This window comes from Mobula hypostoma, chromosome 4 (genome assembly GCF_963921235.1).
Source record: "Mobula hypostoma chromosome 4, sMobHyp1.1, whole genome shotgun sequence".
NCBI classification, from domain to species: domain Eukaryota; kingdom Metazoa; phylum Chordata; class Chondrichthyes; order Myliobatiformes; family Myliobatidae; genus Mobula; species Mobula hypostoma.
Window position 1 is genome coordinate 84,131,071 of NC_086100.1, and position 22,384 is coordinate 84,153,454.

The window sequence follows — 22,384 nt, forward strand, 5'->3', positions numbered from 1 at the left end:
CTCATGAAGATTCCCAATCCTTAATTTTTTGCTGCTGAAATCTGACTCTTTAAGCTCTACCATGGTCGTTCTTTGTAAGAATGATTACTTCACTGCTTATAGTTCACTCTGTTCTTATAGCCTCTAAAGATCAATATCTTGTTGGCTTCTGAGTACTGTGGATGAAAGGAGGAAGAGAATTAAATACGTTATGGTTTCACTTCCTTCATATAATCTCACAATTGAGCATCACAGCCTTGAAAAGAGTGCATTTAAAGATTTACCAAAATAACAGGAAGATGTGATGAGATTGCAAGGTTGGAAATTATTCCCTTTGGGGCTCAATTCAAAGGGAAATCTTCAGATGGGTTCAAAATCATTAGATTTTGATTGAATAAGTAGGGAGTAACTGTTACCTCTGGCAGGACAATCAGTAATAAGACAACACAAAGAAGGAAATGGCAGAGATGAGGTTGCATTTTTTTTAAATCAACGGCCTGCCTTCAAGAAGAGAATTGAAAGTATACTTGGGAAAATGTGGGGAAGTGAATCAATTTCAATAGCCGTTTTCATAGATCTGGCAGAGATACACTAATCTTAACAATCACCTTCTGTGCTCTGCAAATATCTGCTTTTGACAGATTATTAGACAAAGAAAATGCATATATTTGAGCAGAGTCAAGTGACACATTATATTGGACAGAATATATATAAAAGGCATGCAGTATCTGAAATATTAATAAGGAGCAAAGATTTAGAATATAAGTTGAAAAAAAACAAAAATGTGTTCAAAGAACACACATCAAAGTTGCTGGTGAATGCAGCAGGCCAGGCAGCATCTCTAAGAAGAGGTACAGTTGACGTTTCAGGTCGAGACCCTTCGTCAGGACCAACTGAAAGAAGACCTAGTAAGAGATTTGAAAGTGGGAGGGGAAGGGGGAGATACGAAATGATAGGAGAAGACAGGAGGGGGAGGGATGGAGTCAAGAGCTGGACAGTTGATTGGCAAAAGGGATAGGAGAGGATCATGGGACAGGAGGCTTAGGGAGAAAGAAAAGGGGGGGGTGGGTGGGAATCCCAGAGGATGGGCAAGGGCTCTCAAACGCATCTCCCCCATTTCACGCACATCTGCTCTTACTCCATCCTCCCGCCACCCCACTAGGAATAGGATTCCCCTTGCCCTCACCTACCACCCCACCAGCCTCCGGGTCCAACATATTATTCTCTGCAACTTCCACCACCTCCAACGGGATCCCACCACTAAGCAAATCTTTCCCTCCCCGCCTCTGCTTTCCACAGGGATCACTACCTATGCGAATCCCTTGTCCATTCGTCCCCCCCATCTCTTCCCACCGATCTCCCTCCTGGCACTTATCCTTGTAAGCGGAACAAGTGCTACACATGCCTTTACACTTCCTCCCTCACTATCATGCAGGGCCCCAGATCTCCTACTAGCTCTTCTTTCAGTTAGTCCTGACGAAGGGTCTCGGCCCGAAACATCGACTGTACCTCTTCCCAGAGATGCTGCCTGGCCTGCTGCGTTCACCAGCAACTTTTATGTGTGTTGCTTGAAATTCCAGCATCTGCAGATTTCCTTGTTAATGTGTTCAAAGAGTTAAATATGGATTAGTGTGGGAGGCTGTTTCTATGCTAAACGACCTACAATATTATGGGGTGAAATTAAATAATGCCCATAGAACAATTTATAACTAAATCGACAGCACCATTCATTGGCTCTGGGTATCTAGTTTCAACAATAGACAATATAAGACTGGTAGGGAGAAAAAAAGATAGTGAATCTTATGTGGGATTTACCTTCTCTTCCAGGGCAATGTTTTGTAATGATCTCAAAGAAAAACATGAAGAAAGGATAGTGATTAAAGGGGTGGATGCCAGCACCATGGAGACATTATTGGATTATACCTACACCAGCAAAGTCTACATCACCAAACATAATGTGCAGAGAATCTTGGAAGCTGCCAGTCTATTTCAGGTGAGAAATGATAAAACCTTTTGTGGAAAGGTCAATTTTTGTCTCTCTTGCTGCCTCACACAGGGCCATACTGTCTGCGTTTTATGCTGATCTACAAGTGGTTACATCTTTTTGCACCTTATCCTGAGTCTTCTTCCATTCATAGTCACATGGCAGGGGATCAGGGCCCCCAGCCCAAAGAGTCCCTGTGGAACATCAAGCACCAATTTACAATTCATCCCTGGCAAATGACACTTAAAGGATTGACGGTGGATATGCAATGGCAAGCATTTAAAGGTTGCATGGATGAACTACAATAATTGTTCATCCCAGTTTGGCAAAAGAATAAATCAAGGAAGGTAGTGCACCCGTGGCTGACAAGAGAAATTAGGGACAGTATCAATTCCAAAGAAGAAGCATACAAATTAGCCAGAAAAAGTGGCTCACCTGAGGACTGGGAGAAATTCAGAGTTCAGCAGAGGAGGACAAAGGGCTTAATTAGGAAGGGGAAAAAAGATTATGAGAGAAAACTGGCAGGGAACATAAAAACGGACTGTAAATGCTTTTATAGATATGTAAAAAGGAAAAGACTGGTAAAGACAAATGTAGGTCCCCTGCAGACAGAAACAGGTAAATTGATTATGGGGAGCAAGGACATGGCAGACCAACTGAATAATTACTTTGGTTCTGTCTTCACTAAGGAGGACATAAATAATCTTCCAGAAATAGTAGGGGACAGAGGGTCCAGTGAGATGGAGGAACTGAGCGAAATACATATTAGTAGGGAAGTGGTGTTAGGTAAATTGAAGGGATTGAAGGCAGATAAATCCCCAGGGCCAGATGGTCTGCATCCTAGAGTGCTTAAGGAAGTAGCCCAAGAAATAGTGGATGCATTAGTGATAATTTTTCAAAACTTGTTAGATTCTGGACTAGTTCTTGAGGATTGGAGGGTGGCTAATGTAACCCCACTTTTTAAAAAAGGAGGGAGAGAGAAACCGGGGAATTATAGACCGGTTAGCCTAACGTCGGTGGTGGGGAAACTGCTGGAGTCAGTTATCAAGGATGTGATAACAGCACATTTGGAAAGCGGTGAAATGATCGGACAAAGTCAGCATGGATTTGTGAAAGGAAAATCATGTCTGACGAATCTCATAGAATTTTTTGAGGATGTAACTAGTAGAGTGGATAGGGGAGAACCAGTGGATGTGGTATATTTGGATTTTCAAAAGGCTTTTGACAAGGTCCCACACAGGAGATTAGTGTGCAAACTTAAAGCACACGGTATTGGGGGTAAGGTATTGGTGTGGGTGGAGAATTGGTTAGCAGACAGGAAGCAAAGAGTGGGAATAAACGAGACCTTTTCAGAATGGCAGGCGGTGACTATAGTGGGGTACCGTAAGGCTCAGTGCTGGGACCCCAGTTGTTTACAATATATATTAATGACTTGGATGAGGGAATTGAATGCAGCATCTCCAAGTTTGCGGATGACACGAAGCTAGGTGGCAGTGTTAGCTGTGAGGAGGATGCTAAGAGGATGCAGGGTGACTTGGATAGGTTGGGTGAGTGGGCAAATTCATGGCAGATGCAATTTAATGTGGATAAATGTGAAGTTATCCACTTTGGTGGCAAAAATAGGAAAACAGATTATTATCTGAATGGTGGCCGATTAGGAAAAGGGGAGGTGCAATGAGACCTGGGTGTCATTATACACCAGTCATTGAAAGTGGGCATGCAGGTACAGCAGGCGGTGAAAAAGGCGAATGGTATGCTGGCATTTATAGCGAGAGGATTCGAGTACAGGAGCAGGGAGGTACTACTGCATTTGTACAAGGCCTTGGTGAGACCACACCTGGAGTATTGTGTGCAGTTTTGGTCCCCTAATCTGAGGAAAGACATCCTTGCCATAGAGGGAGTACAAAGAAGGTTCACCAGATTGATTCCTGGGATGGCAGGACTTTCATATGAAGAAAGACTGGATGAACTGGGCTTGTACTCGTTGGAATTTAGAAGATTGAGGGGGGATCTGATTGAAACGTATAAAATCCTAAAGGGATTGGACAGGCTAGATGCAGGAAGATTGTTCCCGATGTTGGGGAAGTCCAGAACGAGGGGCCACAGTTTGAGGATAGAGGGGAAGCCTTTTAGGACTGAGATTAGGAAAAACTTCTTCACACAGAGAGTGGTGAATCTGTGGAATTCTCTGCCACAGGAAACAGTTGAGGCCAGTTCATTGGCTATATTTAAGAGGGAGTTAGATATGGCCCTTGTGGCTAGGGGGATCAGAGGGTATGGAGGGAAGGCTGGTGCAGGGTTCTGAGTTGGATGATCAGCCATGATCATAATTAATGGCGGTGCAGGCTCGAAGGGCCGAATGGCCTACTCCTGCACCTATTTAAAAAAAAAAATTACAATCAACTTTTCCATTCATCCAAACACTCGGAGCAATTTGAAGTGGCCAAATAACTTGCCTACCTGCGCACTTTCAGGATGTGAGAAGAATGCTCACGGTAGTGTAGCAGTTAGCACAACGCTTTGCAGTACCAACTACCTGGGTTCAACAGCTGCTGTCTGTAAGGAGACTGTACGTTCTCCACGTGACCTCGTGGGTTTCCTCCGGGTGCTCCAGTTTCCTCCCACGGTCCAAAGACATACAGGTTGGAAGGTTAATTGGTCATTGCAAATTATCCTGCGAGTAGGCTAGGATTAAATTGGGGGGTTGCTGGGCGGTGTGGCTCGAAGGGCCAGAAGGGCCTATTCCTTGCTGTATCTCAATCAATAAATAAGCCGAGGAAACCTACACATTCACATTGAGAACATGAAGACCCCATCTGGACAATAGTTGACATATTTGCAGGCAACTTGCATATCTAGAGAAAAAAAATGGTATGTAAATAAAGATTTTTATTGGCCAAAAGGATGCTCTGAAATAGCAGCAACACACACAAAATGCTGGAGGAGCTCAGCAGTCCAGGCAGCATCTATGGAAGAAAGTACAGTGTCCTGCTGAAGGGCTTTGGCCCAAAACGTCGACCGTACTTTTTTCCATAGATGCTGCCTGGCCTGCTGAGTTCTTCCAGCATTTTGTGTATGTTGCTCAGATTTCCAGCATCTGCAGATTTTCTCTTGTTTGTGCTCTGAAATAGCAGGCTATGTTGCAGTTCTAACTGTAAGTCAGGCTATTTGATTTTAAGTGCTGATGGCTGTTTATGCAGAGCAGTGACTGATGACCATCAGCTGTACTATAAGGAGAGGTCAATACCCAACAGAAGTCAAAGAGCATAGGCTATTGGAGGGCTAACGCTGCTGATCTTCACAAATGACAGGCGGGGGTGTGCTGTGGACATGTAGATGAACCTATCTATTTGCAAACCATCTCCCATTAATCATTGCCTCCAGAATTGTAGGAGAATATTTTTATTTGTACACAATTACAGCCAGTACACAAAACTATTGACTTGACTAAATTATTTGCATCAAACCACAAACTGTACATTGTTTTTTCCGAATGAGGAACCATAAAAAGCATCAGATGTAATGGAATGATAAACATCTTAACTTCCACTCTGTGTACGTGACATCACCTTAGTGATCTGAAACTGTTCCACAACTTTCACGTGCCTTACACTTCCTTAAAGCTAGCTACCCCTCCACTGAAGAAGCAAGTGTCTGAGTCCTCTACTCTCTTGGGAAATCAGCTTGTTTGTTACTTGTCAGTTGTTTGAGCTTTGCAGCTGGTATCTCTGCATGTTTGAAAGTGCACATGTCCTTATGAGTCTGTAAACAGGAGGATGGTGTGGTTTTCATATCAATACATCTTCCTGCTTCTGCAGTAACCTTCTAGATTTGAAGTATGCAATGATCTTATGTGCAGAATCAGGCCATTTGGCCCAACGCTATCAGATGCAAAAGAAATTCCCTCTAGCTCTAACATTCTTCTATCCATGGCTCAACTTAAACTTGTCCTCTGCTTTCTCAGCTCCTTAACTAATCAACTTCAGCTACATCGTTTAAAATTTTTTTTTATCGTGTCACACCAGACAGTCAGTCATTCTCGTCTGGCACATAGTGTCAGGATTGGTCTCCTTTCCAATTAATCGGGTCATGATATGAGCGTTCCTGACTCCACTCTTTTTTTTTACGAGGCCAGGGCTAGCTCGATGCTCAGCCCAGCACGGAGGGAAAGCGTGCTCGGGGGGCGGGGGGCACGACTTGGATTCGAACTCGGGAGCCTTCGCTCCGGAGTCTGGCCCTGAGGCTATTCCGCCACCAGCCAGCCAGCTACATCATAAGACGCCTAGATGCATATTTTCATCCAAAATGCCGGAGGGACTCAACAGGCCAGGCAGCATCTATGGAAAAGAGTAAACAGTCGACGTTTCGGGCTGAGACCCCTCATCAGGACTGGGAAAAGAGACGAGGAGTCAGAGTAAGAAAGTGGGGGGAGGGGAGTAAGAACCACAAGGTGATAGGTGAAACCAGGGGCCGGTGGGGCGGGGGGTGAAGTAAAGAGCTGGGAAGTTGATTGGTGAAAGAGGTACAGGGCTGGAAAAGGAGGAACATGATAGGAAAAGACAAAAAGCTATTTTTCCAGTCCTGAAGAAGGGTCTTGGGCAGAAGCATCAGCTATACTCTTTTCCATAGGTGCTGCCTGGCCTGCCGAGTTCCTCCAACATTCTGTATGTGTTGTTCGGATTTCCAGCAACTGCAGATTCTCTCTTGTTTGCATATTTTCATCACTCTGTTACTTGTTATTATTTTATATGTCCTCTTGGACTCAGTGAAATCAGTTTCTCCATGTCCAACTTCTAGTTTTCTTTTCATAATGTTGAAGTTCCTTCTCTCAGGTCTCCCTCCCATGTTCCTGAGCTGCACTATCTTTAGTTCTATTACTTTGAGTTTTTTCTCCATGCTTTCAATGATAATTGTATGGCATTTTAAGCTATTTGTATTGCAGTGTGTTATTCTTTCCTCTATTCTTTCATACTTTGCATTTTATTATTCTTTAGATTGAGTCTTACACTTGTTAGTAGATCGCATTCTTGGTTATCTTATCCCTTTTTAGTGGAAAATATTTATCCTAAACCTAACAGGTATTTATTTTCATTCCTGCATTTTATTCAAACGCTGTTATACCTCTTTGTCAATATTCTTAACTACTTTATCTGACTTAACTTCATTTCCGTTTCCTGGTAGTTAGCTTTTTCTCCAAACTGTAAGCCATTCTATTTCATTCTTAATCATTATATGTTACGGTCACTGCTCCTAGATTTTCTTCTGCACTTTTCATACATGCTCTTAACTGGGCCATTTCCTCATTGTCTGTCATGCAGTGCCTGTGGTTTATTGCTGCCTCCTTCCGTTTTGAACTAAGGAGTTACACTTGCTATGTTCCGGTCTAGAAATCTTCCCTGAATCTAGGAAATTTTGCAAAATTAATGTCAATATATATCAACTATCTCAGCAGCTAATATTAAGATGCAAGGATGAAGTCCATCAGGGTCAAAGACTTTTGAGTTACAGCTCCAACAATACATCACAATATAGAGAAAGTTTGAAGACAGTGCGAGAGGGAAGATAAGCAGGTGACAGAGAAGGGACCAGCTCAGACCAGTGGTTTGAGATGTGTCTATTTTAATGCGAGGGGTATTATGAATAATGCAGATGAGCTTAGAGCCTGGATCAGCACTAGGAGCTATGAAGTTGTGGCCATTATAGAGACTTGGATGTTGCAGGGACAGGAATGTCTACTTCAAGTGCCAGGCTTTAGGTGTTTCAGAAAGGACAGGGAGGGAGGCAAAAGCGATGGGGGCGTGGCACTGTTGATCAGAGATAGTGTCACGGCTGCAGAAAAGAAGGAAATCATGGAGGGATTGTCTACGGAGTCTCTGTGGGTGGAAGTTAGGAATAGGAAGGGATCAATAACTCTACTGAGTGTGTTTTTATAGACCACCCAATAGTAACAGGGACATTGAGGAGCAGATAGGGAGACAGATTCTGGAAAGGAGTAATAATAGGGTTGCTGTGGTGGGAGATTTTAATTTCCCAAATATTGATTGGCATCTTTCTAGAGTGAGGAGTTTAAATGGGGTAGAGTTTGTTAGGTATGTTCAGGAAGGTTTCCTGACACAATATGTAGATAAGCCTACAAGAGAAGAGGCTATACTTGATCTGGTATTGGAAAACGAACCTGGTCAGGTGTCAGGTCTCTCAGTGGGAGAGAAATTTGGAGATAGTGATCACAATTCTATCTCTTTTACCATAGCATTGGAGAGGGATAGGAACAGACAAATTAGGGAAACTTTTAACTGCAGTAAGGGGGACTTTGAGGCTATCAGGCAGGAACTTGGAAGCATTAATTGGAAACAGATGTTCTCAGGGAAACATACCGAAGAAATGTGGCAAATGTTCAGGAGATATTTGCCTGGGGTTCTGAGTAGGTATGTTCCAATGAGACATGGAAAGGATGGTACGGTACGAGATCCGTGGTGCACAAAGGCTGTTGTAAATCTAGTCAAGAAGAGAAGAAGAGCTTACAAAAGGTTCAAAAAACTTGGTAATGATAGGAATCTAGAAGATTATAAGGCTAGCAGGAAGGAGCTTAAGAATGAAATTAGGAGAGCCAGAAGGGGCCATGAGAAGGCCTTGGTGGACAGGATTAAGGAAAACCCCAAGGCATTCTACAAGTACGTGAAGAGCAAGAGGATAAGACGTCAGAGAATAGGACCAATCAAGTGTGACAATGGAAAAGTTGTGTATGGAACCAGAGGAAATAGCGGACTTAATGAATACTTTCCTTCAGTATTCACTACAAAAAAGGATCTTGACAATTGTAGGGATGACTCACAGTGGACTGAAAAGCTTGAGAACGTAGTTATTAAGAAAGAGGATGTGCTGGAGCTTTTGGAAAGCATCAAGCTGGATAAGTCACTGGGACCAAACGGGATATACCCCAGGCTACTGTGGGAAGCGAGGGAGGAGATTGCTGAACCTTTGGCAATGATCTTTGCATCATCAAAGAGGACCGGAGAGGTTCCAGAGGATTGGAGGGTTGCGGATGTTGTTCCCTTGTTCTAGAAAGGGAGTAGAGATATCCACGGAAATTATAGGCCAGTGAGTCTTACTTCAGTGGCTGGTAAGTTGGTGGAGAAGATCCTGAGAGGCAGGATTTATGAACGTTTGGAGAGGCATACTATGATTAAGAATAGTCAGCATGGCTTTGTCAAAGGCAGGTCATGCCTTATGAGCTTGATTGAATTTTTTGAGGATGTGACTAAGCACATTGATGAAGGTAGAGCCATAGATGTAGTGTATATGGATTCTAGCAAGGCATTTGATAAGGTACCCCACGCAAGGCTTATTGAAAAAGTAAGGAGGCATGGGATCCAAGGGGACATTGCTTTGTGGATCCAGAACTGGCTTGCCCACAGAAGGCAAAGAGTGGTTGTAGACGGGTCATATTCTGCATGGAGGTCAGTGACCAGTGGTGTGCCTCAGGGATCTGTTCTGGGACTCTTACTCTTCGTGATTTTTATAAATGACCTGGATGAGGAAGTGGAGGGATGGGTTAGTAAATTTGCTGATGACACAAAGGTTGGGTGTGTTGTGGAATAGTGTGGAGGGATGTCAGAGGTTACAACAGGACATCGATAGGATGCAAAACTGGGCTGAGAAGTGGCAGATGGAGTTCAACCCAGATAAGTGTGAGGTCGTTCATTTTGGTAGGTCAAATATGATGGCAGAATATAGTATTAATGGTAAGACTCTTGGCAGTGTGGTGGATCAGAGGGATCTTGGGGTCCAAGTTCATAGGACACTCAAATCTGCTCTGCAGGTTGACTCTGTGGTTAACAAGGCATACAGTGCATTGGCCTTCATCAATCACGGGATTGAGTTTAAGAGCTGAGAGGTAATGTTGCAGCTATATAGGACCCTGGTCAGACCCCACTTGGAGTACTGTGCTCAATTCTGGTTGCCTCACTATAGGAAGGATGTGGAAACCATAGAGAAGGTGCAGAGGAGATTTACAAGGATTTTGCCTGGATTGGGGAGCATGCCTTATGAGAATAGGTTGAGTAAACTCGGCCTTTTCTCCTTGAAGCGATGGAGGATGAGAGGTGACTTGATAGAGGTGTACAAGATAATGAGAGGCATTGATCGTGTGGATAGTCAGAGGCTTTTCCCCAGGGCTGAATTGGCTAGCATGAGAGGGCATAGTTTTAAGGTGTTTAGAAGTAGGTACAGAGGAGATGTTGGGGTAAGTTTTTTACGCGGAGAGTGGTGAGTGCATGGAATGGGCTGCCAGTGGTGGGGGTGGAGGTGGAAACAATAGGGTCTTTTAAAAGACTCCTGGATGGCTACATGGAGCTTAGGAAAATAGAGGGCTATGGGTAAAGCCTAGGTAGTTCGAAGGTAGGGACATGTTCAGCACAGCTTTGTGGGCCGAAGGGCCTGTATTGTGCTGTAGGTTTTCTATGTTTCTATGTTTCTATCACTGTCCTGGTGACTGTAGTTTCCTTGACTTTTTCCCTGTCTTCCAACGCTCACGTTATAACTACTTCTGAGATGTTACTTGTATTTTCTGGAGTGAAGGATGGAGCAAAATAGCAATTTCATTCACCTGCCATCTTCTTGTGGTCCAATATATTTCCCAGACTCTCTATAAAACTGATACACACTTGGTTTTCTCTTTTTGCATAGAAACTCATGCTATGTCAGCATGGAAGCAGGCTCTTAGGCTGACTGTATCCACGCCGGAGCAGTAGGCTATACAGCCTGTTTTCCCATCCACACCAATCCTACTCTTCCTCTTACATCTCTGTTTAATACCATTCTGCTATTTTCTTCTCATTTCACTCCTTAATTTCTCATTTATTTCAATATTTGAGATATTCATTTTTTATCCTATCTAATCTGTCTTTGCTCAATAATGTGATTTTCTTCAACCCTGATAATTGTTTTTATTCAGTCAACCTCAAATGGCGGATCCTCTGTAGGGAATCTTTCTTTTTTATTGCTCTGTGTATTCTGAAAGATCCCCTTAAATGTCTATCATTGAACCTTGGGAGCAGATTGTAAAAGTCCCTTCACCTAATTTGCCAATTCACCTCAGCCAACTCTGCTGTCAAGCACTTTCTCTTGCCTCTACTTTGAGTCATTTGAAAGAGGCAGAGGGAAACAGGCTCCTCAGTCCCCTCACTGAGCCTACCCCAACCTCCATCCACCATTTTACACCAATTCTATGTTGATATCCTTCATTCCAATTATCCACACCAACTCCCCCATGCCTCTTCAGAATCGACCATTCACCGAATCACAGTGGCCAATAAACTTGTCACCCCGCACATTTGTGGGACATAGGAGAAAACTGCAGTATCTGGAGGAAAACTATGTGGTCAACGTGAGCACATGCAAACTGCACAAAGACAGAACCCAGGGTCAGATTTGAACCTCGGTCTCTAGGTCTGTGAGGCAGTGAGTGGCTCTGCAGCATGTCATACTGCTCTACCCTTTTATTGTTCCTTTTTAAAATTGGTTTTGAATGCCGTATGGTTTGTCTTTTTTTCTATCCTTTTGTTATTTTTGTAACCTTCAGCCCCCACGTTAAACAATGAATGCAGTCTAGGAACTCCAGTCTGCAGTCATGACCATCCCCTGTCCCCCTAATGTGTTAAATAACTAGTTCAGAAGTTAAAAGAAAGTGAGGTCACATAGGATTCATGGTGGCAAAACTGGATTCAGAATTGGTTAGGTGATAGGAGACAAAGTGTAATGGTGGAAAGCTGCTTTTCATGACTGGAAACCTGTATGCAGTGGTGTACCACAAGGTTCAATGCTGGGATCTCTGTTGTTTATATCTATATTAATGGCTTGGATGAGAATTGAATGAGAATGAGTGAGAATGCCTGTGAAGACACAAGAGACTGCAGACGCTGGAATCTGAAGAGACACCCAAATCGCTGGACGAACTCAGTGGGTCATGTGGCATCTGGACTAGATTCCATCTGCGGTTAAATTCCAATGTCCACGGACTGACAAGTAATTTTGCTGACAACACTAAGATTGGTGGAACCATAGATAGTGAGGATGGTTGCCTACCTACATAGACCAGGAGGCAAGTTGAATGGGATGGTTGAAAATGAAATTCAATCCAGACAAGGGTGAAGTGATGCTTTGGTTGTCAGAGTCAGAATCGGGTTTGTTATCCACATGTCATGAAATTTCAAATGAGAGAAAATCTGCAGATGCAGGAAATCCAAGCAACACACACACAGTCCTGGAAGAACTTAGCAGGCCAGGCAGAATCTATTGAAAAGAGTACAACCCGACGTTTCGGGCCAAAACTCTTCGGCAGGACACGGCCCGAAACATTGATTGCACTCTTTTCCATAGACACTAGCTGGCCTGCTGAGTTCCTCCAGCATTTTATGCGTGTTGTCGTGCAATTTGTTGTTCTGTGGTAGAAGTACAGTGCAAGACCTAAAAAATTACTCTAAGTTACAAATCAAATTTTAAAAATTAAGCAGTGCAAATAGCTCTAACACTGGCCAGACAGAAAGAGAGACTTTAGAAGCATTGATGGATCTTAGGGTGCAAATTCGTAGCCCCCTGAAAATGACGACACAAGTGAATAGGATGGTGAAGAAGGCATTTAGCTCATTTGCCTTTGTAGACAGGGGTACTGAGCATCATTGTTGGCTTATCATTTAGTGGCTGTGCAAGGCATTGGTTTGGGTACACTTGGAATTCCATGTACAGTTCTGGTCGCCACATTTGAGAAAAGGTACGGCAGTACATATTTGAAAGAGGGCAGAAGAGATTCCCCAGGATGTTTCTTGAATGGAGGGCTTTCGTTACAAGGAGGGCAAATATAGGGTAGATGGTCACAACTTTTTCCAAGGGTTGGGGAGTCTGAAACTGAAGGACATTGGTTTAAAGTGAGAGGAGAAATGTTCTAAAGGGACCTGAGAAGGAAGTTTCCGCATAGTGACTCATGGATATATGGAAGGAGGTACCAGAGAAGGTGGTAGAAGCAAGTCACAGATTTATAAAGCATTTTGATAGGTACATGGATAGTGAGGGTATGGAGGATTATGTATCAAATGCAAGAAAATGAGCCAAACATGGACAGACGTCCTGGTCAGCAGGAGCTGAGCAGAAGAGTCTGTTTCCATGCTGGATGAATCTATGATGATTTATTTTATGCAACTAGTTTTATTTTTTATATATTTTTATTGCCTTACCTCCTGGAGTGTATTATATTTAACCTAACTTGCTGAAGTCCGCCCTCTGAGGAATGCACTCTCTGAGGACCACTGTGGCAGAAGGAATATTCGCCTTTGTTTCAATAAGTACATTTAATGTCAGAGAAATGTATACAATGTACATCCTGAAATCTTTTTTCTTCACAACGTCTACGAAAACAGAGGAGTGCCCCAAAGAATGAATGTCAGTTAAATGTCAGAACCCCAAAGCACCCCCCAGCTCCCCTCTCCCACACACAAGCAACAACAAAGCAATGGTCCTTCCTCCCCTCACCAGCAAAAAATACCAGTGCCCCCCACCGAGCACTCAAGCACGCAACAAAGCATCAATAAAGACACAGACTTGCAGTATCCCAAAGACTACTCATTCACCCAGTAATTTGACATACCACTGGCTCTCTCTCTCTCCCCCTAATAAGGGAAAAGGAGAATGGGGAGATATAAAAGATAGAAATAGAGCTGTTTCTGAAGATGCCAGCAAAGGAGCCACCATTTCGTGCCATCTTGACCTTGCTCCGCCGCTCCGAGTTGCAAGATGAATCACGTGCAAATGCAGATATGGCATTGGCATGGACATGGCATTGGTATTGCACACAGCTTTGCTTTCCTTCTTTGGGATGGGATATTATCTCATTGAACACATTTTGAAGAAGGTTCACTCATTTGCTTCCTGGGATAAATGGGTTGTCTCATGTAGAATGATTGAGCAGTTTGGTTTATTTTCACTTGAGCTTAGATAGTTAAAATATGATAATATCATATAACCTTCTCAGAGGGTTTGATGGGATAACTGTTTCCCTCTTGGGGGTATCTGCCACTGGGGAAATCATTTCAGATAAAAAAAGGATCAGAGGTGAGGGGAACTTCTTCTCTGAGAGTCATACATTTTTGGAGTTTTCTACTGAGGAGGGTTAAGGAGACTGACTTATTTGCTATACTCAAGGCTGAGAAAGACTTTTTTGAACTTTAAAGGAAATCAAATGTTATTGGAAAAGGCAAGATGTTAGAGGTCAACTCATAAAACACGGTAGAGGAACTCTGCAGGTCAGGCAGCATATATGGAGGAAAACGAGCAGTTGTATGTTTTAAGTTGAAATCCTTCATTAATACTGGAAATAAAGAGGTCCGAAGCCAGAATCAAATGGTAGTGGGAGGTGGAGAAGCAGGAGCTGGTGCATGACAGGTGAATCCAGGTGAGGGGGAACGGTAGGTAGGTAGGGGAGGGAATGGGAAGTGGCAATGATACGAGAAGCTGGGAGGCGATTGGTGAAAGAGGCAAAGGGCTGAAGAAGGAGAAATCTGATAGGTGGGGACAGTGGACTATGGGGTGACGGAAAGGATGAGGAAACTAAGTGTAGGTAATGGACAGATCATGAGGGCAGGGATGGATAAGCAGAAGTTCTAAAGGGCTAGAAGGATAAGGGAAAACAAAGGGGGAGTGGGTGAGGAAACAAAGTGTCCATGAATTTATTATCTAGTAGAGCACGTTTAAGGGGCCACCCCTTTGGTATGTGTTTTATTCAGGCTCACACATGAAGAATGACAAAATGAAAGAATTATCAGTACTTACAGAGCTAAGCCCAGTAAGGATCAGCAGAAAAGGGGAGAAAGCTGGAGTAGGAACAAAGTCATCAAGGGACAGAGGGAGGTGCATTCTTGCATGTCTGCTGACTGTTTTTTGTTTCATCTCCAGTTCCTGCGGATGGTGGATGCCTGTGCCAATTTCCTCAGTGAGGCTCTGCACCCAGACAACTGTGTGAGCATCCTAAGGCTGGCCGATACCCACTCCCTGGACAGGCTGAAGAAGTGCGTGCAGAACTATATTGTGCAGAACTTCCCACAAGTACTGACTCACGAGGAATTTCTGGAGCTACCTGCAGAGATCCTGTCAGAAATCCTGGGAAGTGACGAGCTCTGTGTCACAGAGGAGGAACAAGTTTTCGAGACAGCAATGCGCTGGGTGCGTTACCGAGAGTCGGAGAGGCAGCACCAGCTGAGCCAGGTGCTGAGACATGTTCGCCTACCCCTCCTGGACCCTTGGTACTTTGTGGAGTGGGTAGAAGGTGATGAACTTGTTTGGAAAAATCCTGACGTTTTCAGCCTGTTGCAAGAAGCCAGGATGTACCACCTATCGGGCAATGAGGTTGGAATCAACAGCACATATTCAGTCATTTTAACCTGGTTTTCACATTGTTCTGGTTTATATTGGTGGGTATAGATCTGAAAAAGAAAAGATTTCTACTTTTGTAGTGCATAGAGCATAGAACAAGTTCAAGTTTAAGTTTACATTCAACACCCATGAATGCAGCCAAACGAAGCAACGTGACTCCAGTGCTAAGGTACAAAACACTGTATCAGCAGTCACACACAGCACAGGGTACATATAGCACATATACAATAAGATAGCAGGCATATATATGATAGCAAGCACATATAAGATAGCAATAAAATACAGTCACTCAAAAAAATATAGTCCAAATCCCTGAATCCATGAATGTTGCAGCAGCCTGCAGTCAAAGACAATATAACTTGTCTTCTGCCAAGTGAACACTGGGGGGCAGCACTGACTCCAGCATGAATGTCACACCACACCACCTCTGGCACTCTGGAGGAGTGCCCGACTCCAACTCCAACTGGGTGGCTATGAACTTAAGGCCTAGACTTTGCTATGAGCAAGGCCACGAGTAACCCCCGCCGTTCAGTAATACACCAATGGATTGTACATACAACAATCCACACCGCCAATGTCCAACAGAGTCTTTCAATCACCAGAAAAACAACTAAGATGACCACTCGCTGTTAGACTGCATACCTCCTTAATGCATTGATGCCTCTGACGCAGGCAGCATCATAATCCGCACCGTCCGGCTCCCTCAGGTTCTCCTTCAACCAGCAGCTCACTGATGGGGCAGACCTGCAGTACTTTAAGTTCTTAATGTCCAGCAGGATCATATAAAATATGTTGAACCCATGGAAGCCATTGTTTTTGCATTCTGCATTCACTACAACACAGCACAGGCATTTTGGCCCATGATGTCGAGCCGACCCTTTAAGTTACTCTAAAATCAATCTAATTTCTCCCTCCTACATTGTACTCCATATTTCTATCATCTATGTGCCTATCTAAGAGTTTCTTAAATGCCCCGAAAGTACCTGCCTCAACCATCACCCCGGCAGGGTGTTCCGCACACCCACCACTCACTGTGTAAAGAACTTATCTCTGACATTCATCCCACCAACCCCCCCCTTTATTTCCTCCAATCCCCTTAAAATTATGCTTCCTTGTGTTAGCCCTTTGTATCCTGGTATAAAGTCTCTGGATGTCCTCTCGATCTATGCCTCTTATCATCTTGTACCCCTCTATCAAGTCACCTCTCATCCTCCTTCGCTCCACGAGAAAAGCCTTAGCTTTCCCAGTCTATCCTCATATGACATGCTCTCTAATCCAGGCAGTATCCTGGTAAATTTCCTCTGCACCCCCTCTAAAGTTGCCAACTCCTTCCTTTAATGAGGCAACCAGAACTGAGCACAATTTTCCCAAGTGTAGTCTAACCTGGGTTTCATGGAACGTTACCTCACGGCTCTTGAACTCAAAGGTAGACTTCATGACTTTCCAAATCTTTTGCAGTCACTATGTAGCAATGTTGTCATTGTGGAAAATCCCACAGTCAGTTTAACCACGTCAAAATTTGCATAGAATGATGTAGGGCGAGGATGAGTATCAATTGCAGCCTGAGGGTTTTTTTTTAATTGCTCTTCTTAGAAATAATTTATATTCACCTGAGAGAGCAGCCAAGTGCTTGACTTATTGTCCCACAGAAGAGACGTCTCCTGCAATTGGTCATTAGTTCCACAGCTCTTCACTTCGTTGTCAGCCTAGGTTCTGTGCCCATTTATGGAATGGCTATGGTGGGCGAAGATATGGAGGAATTTGACAAATTTTAAAATTGAAATGTTATTAGACTGCAAGTCAGTATACTTCAGCAAGAACAGTTATACTAGATGATCAAGACTAAAATGGGAATTTTGGATAATTGTAAATTTACATAAAATGTAAATGTAAATTTAAAGTAAATTGGTTCAATTGCCTGAGGCAACAGTATTGACAGTTCATATCCTACCTTGCTTTTACATGTAAGACATAGTATTTTACACACGGATGCAATAATAAGCAGTATTTTAGGTAAGGTGACACCAATGCTCTGTCAGATGGCAACTACACTTCTGTATTTTTTATCCTTGTGATAAAATCCAAACTTTGCACCGTCAGAAGAAAATTTGACTATGCTGCATTCAGTCCCAAGTGAATACAGATTACAAAGGCTTGAAGCTCCAGTACAGGTCCCCAGTCATTGCCAATGGCCAAGCTGAAAATGAGTTAATATTTGGACTCTCTGCCTTTCTCTATGTCCTTTCTTAATTCTCTAATCTTGTCCTTTAATCTACTCTCTTTTTTACATTCTTGTAGAAACTTTTGTTGTTTGTTTCATAATGTTTCCGGGTGTATTCATATGACCAAAAATAACTACTTACATCTTAAATATATTGTCATCCTTTGTTGGTTTCTAAACATTCCCTAAATCTTAGGTTCACTATTAATCTTTATAATACTGTATTGCTTTTCTTTCTAGTTGATGTCACTTTTTCTCATTTAGTCTTTATTCCTCATTGGAACATGTGGTATTTGTACTGACATTTATGAAATAGCTCCTTCATTATTTGTCACTGCAGATCTACTGAATTGCGCTTCCATCTATTTTTCCAAAGAAAACAGCCTTTAACTGGTTTAATCTATTGTGGAATATCTCCACTCTTCTGCCAATTTACCATTTAACTTATTTTCCAGGGAAGATACTCTTCAATTAATTTGTCCTATTGTAACCATAGTTATTTTCTAATCTTGCTTCCTACTCATCCAGTCAGCAAAGTTGCTGCTGCTATCAGGAGCAGGTGAGACAGGATTACAGTCTATGAGTGTTATCTAATGCTCTGTGGATTCCCATTATGCATTAACTCATATCGCCCCTCTCCCATACAGTAGCCCTGCCTCACAGGCGAATTCCACCCCCCCGCCCCCCCCCCCCCGGTACTGGAAACATCCCTCAATGTCCACTCTATCTAGGCCTTTGAATATTTAGTAGGTTTCAAAATTTTCCCTCATTCTTCTAAATTCCAGAGAGTACAGGCCCAAAGCTACCAAACACTCCTCATATCTTAACCGTTCATTCTTGGAATCAGTCTCACAAATCACTTCTGGATATGGTCTGACCAATGCCTTATAAAGCCTCTGCATTACATCTTTGCTTTTATATTCTAGTCCTCTTGAAAAGAATGCTAACATTGCACTTACCTTCCTTACTAACAACTTAATCTGCAAATTAACCTTCAGGGAATCCTGCACTGGGACTCCAAAGTTACTTTGCAATGCTGATTTCTGAATTTTCTCTCCATTTAGAAACTAGTCTATGCCTTTATTCCTTCTACTGAAATTCATGACCATACACTTCCCTACACTGTCTCCCACCTGTCACTTTTTTGCCCATTCTCCTAATCTGTTCAAGTTCTCCTGTAGTCTCCATGCTTCCTCAACACTACCTGCGCTTCCACCTGCCGTTGTATCATCTGCAACTTGACCACAAAGCTTTCAGTTCTGTTATCCAAATCGTTGACAGGTAATGTAAAAAGTAGTGGACCCAACACCAACCCCTGCTTAACACCACTAGAAACCGGCAGCCAACCAGAAAAAGCCCTCTTTATTCCCAGCAACCAATCTTCTATCCATAGAACATAGAACACAGAATAGTACAGCACAGTACAGGCCCTTCGGCCTACAATGTTGTGCTGACCCTCAAACTCTGCCTCCCATATAAGCCCCCACCTTAAATTCCTCCATATACATGTCTAGTAGTCTCTTAAACTTCACGAGTGTATCTGCCTCCACCACTGACTCAGGCAGTGCATTCCACGCACCAACCACTCTCTGAGTAAAAAACCTTCCTCTAATATCCTTCTTGAACTTCCCACCCCTTACCTTAAAGCCATGTCCTCTTGTATTGAGCAGTGGTGCCCTGGGGAAGAGGCGCTGGCTATCCACTCTATCTATTCCTCTTATTATCTTGAACACCTTTATCATGTCTCCTCTCATCCTCTTTCTCTCCAAAGAGTAAAGCCCTAGCTCCCTTAATCTCTGATCATAATGCATACTTTCTAAACCAGGCAGCATCCTTGTAAAACTCCTCTGTACCCTTTCCAATGCTTCCACATCCTTCCTGTAGTGAGGTGACCAGAAATGGACACAGTACTCCAAGTGTGGCCTAACCAGAGTTTTATAGAGCTGCATCATTACATCGCGACTCTTAAACTCTATCCCTCGACTTATGAAAGCTAACATCCCATAAGCTTTCTTAACTACCCTATCTACCTGTGAGGCAACTTTCAGGGATCTGTGGACATGTACCCCGAGATCCCTCTGCTCCTCCACACTACCAAGTATCCTGCCATTTACTTTGTACTCTGCCTTGGAGTTTGTCCTTCCAAAGTGTACCACCTCACACTTCTCCGGGTTGAACTCCATCTGCCACTTCTCAGCCCACTTCTGCATCCTATCGATGTCTCTCTGCAATCTTTGACAATCCTCTACACTATCTACAACACCACCAACCTTTGTGTCGTCTGCAAACTTGCCAACCCACCCTTCTACTCCCACATCCAGGTCGTTAATAAAAATCACGAAAAGTAGAGGTCCCAGAACAGACCCTTGTGGGACACCACTAGTCACAATCCTCCAATCTGAATGTACTCCCTCCACCACCACCCTTTGCCTTCTGCAGGCAAGCCAATTCTGAATCCACCTGGCCAAACTTCCCTGGATCCCATGCCTTCTAACTTTTTGAATAAGCCTACCGTGTGGAACCTTGTCAAATGCCTTACTAAAATCCATATAGATCACATCCACTGCACTACCCTCATCTATATGCCTGGTCACCTCCTCTATCAGGCTTGTTAGACATGATCTGCCCTTCACAAAGCCATGCTGACTGTCCCTGATCAGACCATGATTCTCTAAATGCCTATAGATCCTAAGAATCTTTTCCAACAGCTTTCCCACCACAGACGTAAGGCTCGCTGGTCTATAATTACCCAGACTATCCCTACTAACTTTTTTGAACAAGGGGACAACATTTGCCTCCCTCCAGTCCTCCTGTACCATTCCCGTGGACAACGAGGACATAAAGATCCTAGTCAGAGGCTCAGCAATCTCTTCTCTCGCCTCGTGGAGCAGCCTGGGGAATATTCCGTCAGGCCCCGGGGACTTATCCGTCCTAATGTATTTTAACAACTCCAACACCTCCTCTCCCTTAATATCAACATGCTCCAGAACATCAACCTCACTCATATTGTCCTCACCATCATCAAGTTCCCTCTCATTGGTGAATACCGAAGAGAAGTATTGATTGAGGACCTCACTCACTTCCACAGCCTCCAGGCACATCTTCCCACCTTTATCTCTAATCGGTCCTACCTTCACTCCTGTCATCCTTTTTTTCTCCATGCCTCTATCTTGCCTGTAATACCAAGGACTCTCATCTTGTTAAACAGCTTGTGTGGTACCTTGTCAAAGCCTTTCTGTAAATCCAAGTAAACAACATCCACTGATTCTTTGTCTATCCTGTCTGTGTTGTCAGGCAAGATTTCCCCACAAGACAACCATGCTAACTTTGCAACACACATCAAAGTTGCTGGTGAACGCAGCAGGCCAAGCAGCATCTATAGGAAGAGGCGCAGTCGACTAACTTTGGCCTATTTTATCATGTGGCTTAAAGTACCTCAAAAGCTCATCCTTAATAATGGACTCTAACATCTTGACAACCACTGAAGTCAGGTTAACTGGCCTATTATTTCCTGTATTTTGCCTCCTCCCTTCTCAAAGAGTGGAGTGATAGTTGCAATATTCCATTCCTCCAGAACCATTCCAGAAACCAGTGATTCTTGAAAGATTATTACCAATGCCTCCACAAACTCTCCAGCTACCTCTTTCAGAACCCTGGGGTGTAGTACATCTGACCTATGTAACTTATTTGCCTTTAAACTTTACAGCTTCCCAAGCAAGATAGACTAATTCCCAAGCACCCCAGGTCATGCCCCACGAACCTGTCTGAGGAAGTGACAAACAATTTGATTAAGGTAGAGTAGTACATGTGGTGTGTATGGATTATAGTAAGGCATTTGATAATGTTCCCCACGGTAGGCTCATTCAAGTCTGCAGGCATGGGATCCAGGAAAGCTTGTTGGTGGTGTTTTAGATAGTGTAGAAGGCTGTCATAATTATAATGGATGCAAAGCTGGTCTGAAAAGTGGCGACTGCACTCACTTCTGCCCCCGATGCTCTCAAATTTCTGGCATGTTGCTTGTGACTTCCGCAGTGAAGACTAATACAGAATAATTATTCAGTTCATCGGCCATTTCTTTGTTTCCTATTCCTACCTTTCCAGCATTTATTACCAAGGCAAGAGTTTCTGAGTCAAAGCATAAGCACGGATAGGGGATATAGTCACAGTATTTTCCCAGCACAGGTAAGTTAAATTCTCGGGGCACTGGATTAGGGTGAGAGGGAAAAGATTTGGTTGTCTCCAATGCGGCCTCCTCGACATTGGGGAGACCTGTTGTAAATTGGGGAACCACTTTGTTGAGCACCTCTGTTTCACCCACCAAAATTGGAACTTCCTGGTGGCCAAATTTTTAAATTCTGATTCCCATTCCCATTCTGACATGTTAGTCCATGAGGCCACCCTTAAGGTGGAGAAACAACATCTTAGTTCTGTCTGGGTAGCCTCCAACCTGATAGCATGAATATCAATTTATCCTTCCAGTAAAAATAATTCCTCCCCCTCCCCTCTTCTTCAATTCTTCACTTTGGCCTTTTATCTATTCTCACATGTCAATCACCTCCCCCAGGTCCACTTCTCCTTCCCTTTCTCCTATGGTCCACTCTTCTCTCCCATCAGATTCCTTCTTTTCCGTCCCTTTACCTTTCCCACCCACCTGGCTTCAACTATCACCTTTCAGCTAGCCTCCTTCCCGTCACCCCACCTTTTTATTCTGTCGTCTTCCCCATTCCTTCTCAGTCCTGAAGAAGTATCTCAGTCCGAAACGTCAACTGTTCATTCATTTC

At 43.5% G+C, this 22,384-nt stretch overlaps 1 protein-coding gene across 1 annotated transcript in view; it reads left to right on the top strand.

The window, feature by feature from the left end:
• Positions 1–22,384, top strand: part of klhl6 (kelch-like family member 6) — a 58,821-nt gene that overhangs the window by 20,794 nt on the left and 15,643 nt on the right. Inside the window, exons 2-3 of the mRNA XM_063046076.1 lie at positions 1,807–1,972; positions 14,906–15,355. Of these exons, the coding sequence (XP_062902146.1) occupies positions 1,807–1,972; positions 14,906–15,355 (616 nt within the window). The remainder of the gene's footprint in view (positions 1–1,806; positions 1,973–14,905; positions 15,356–22,384) is intronic.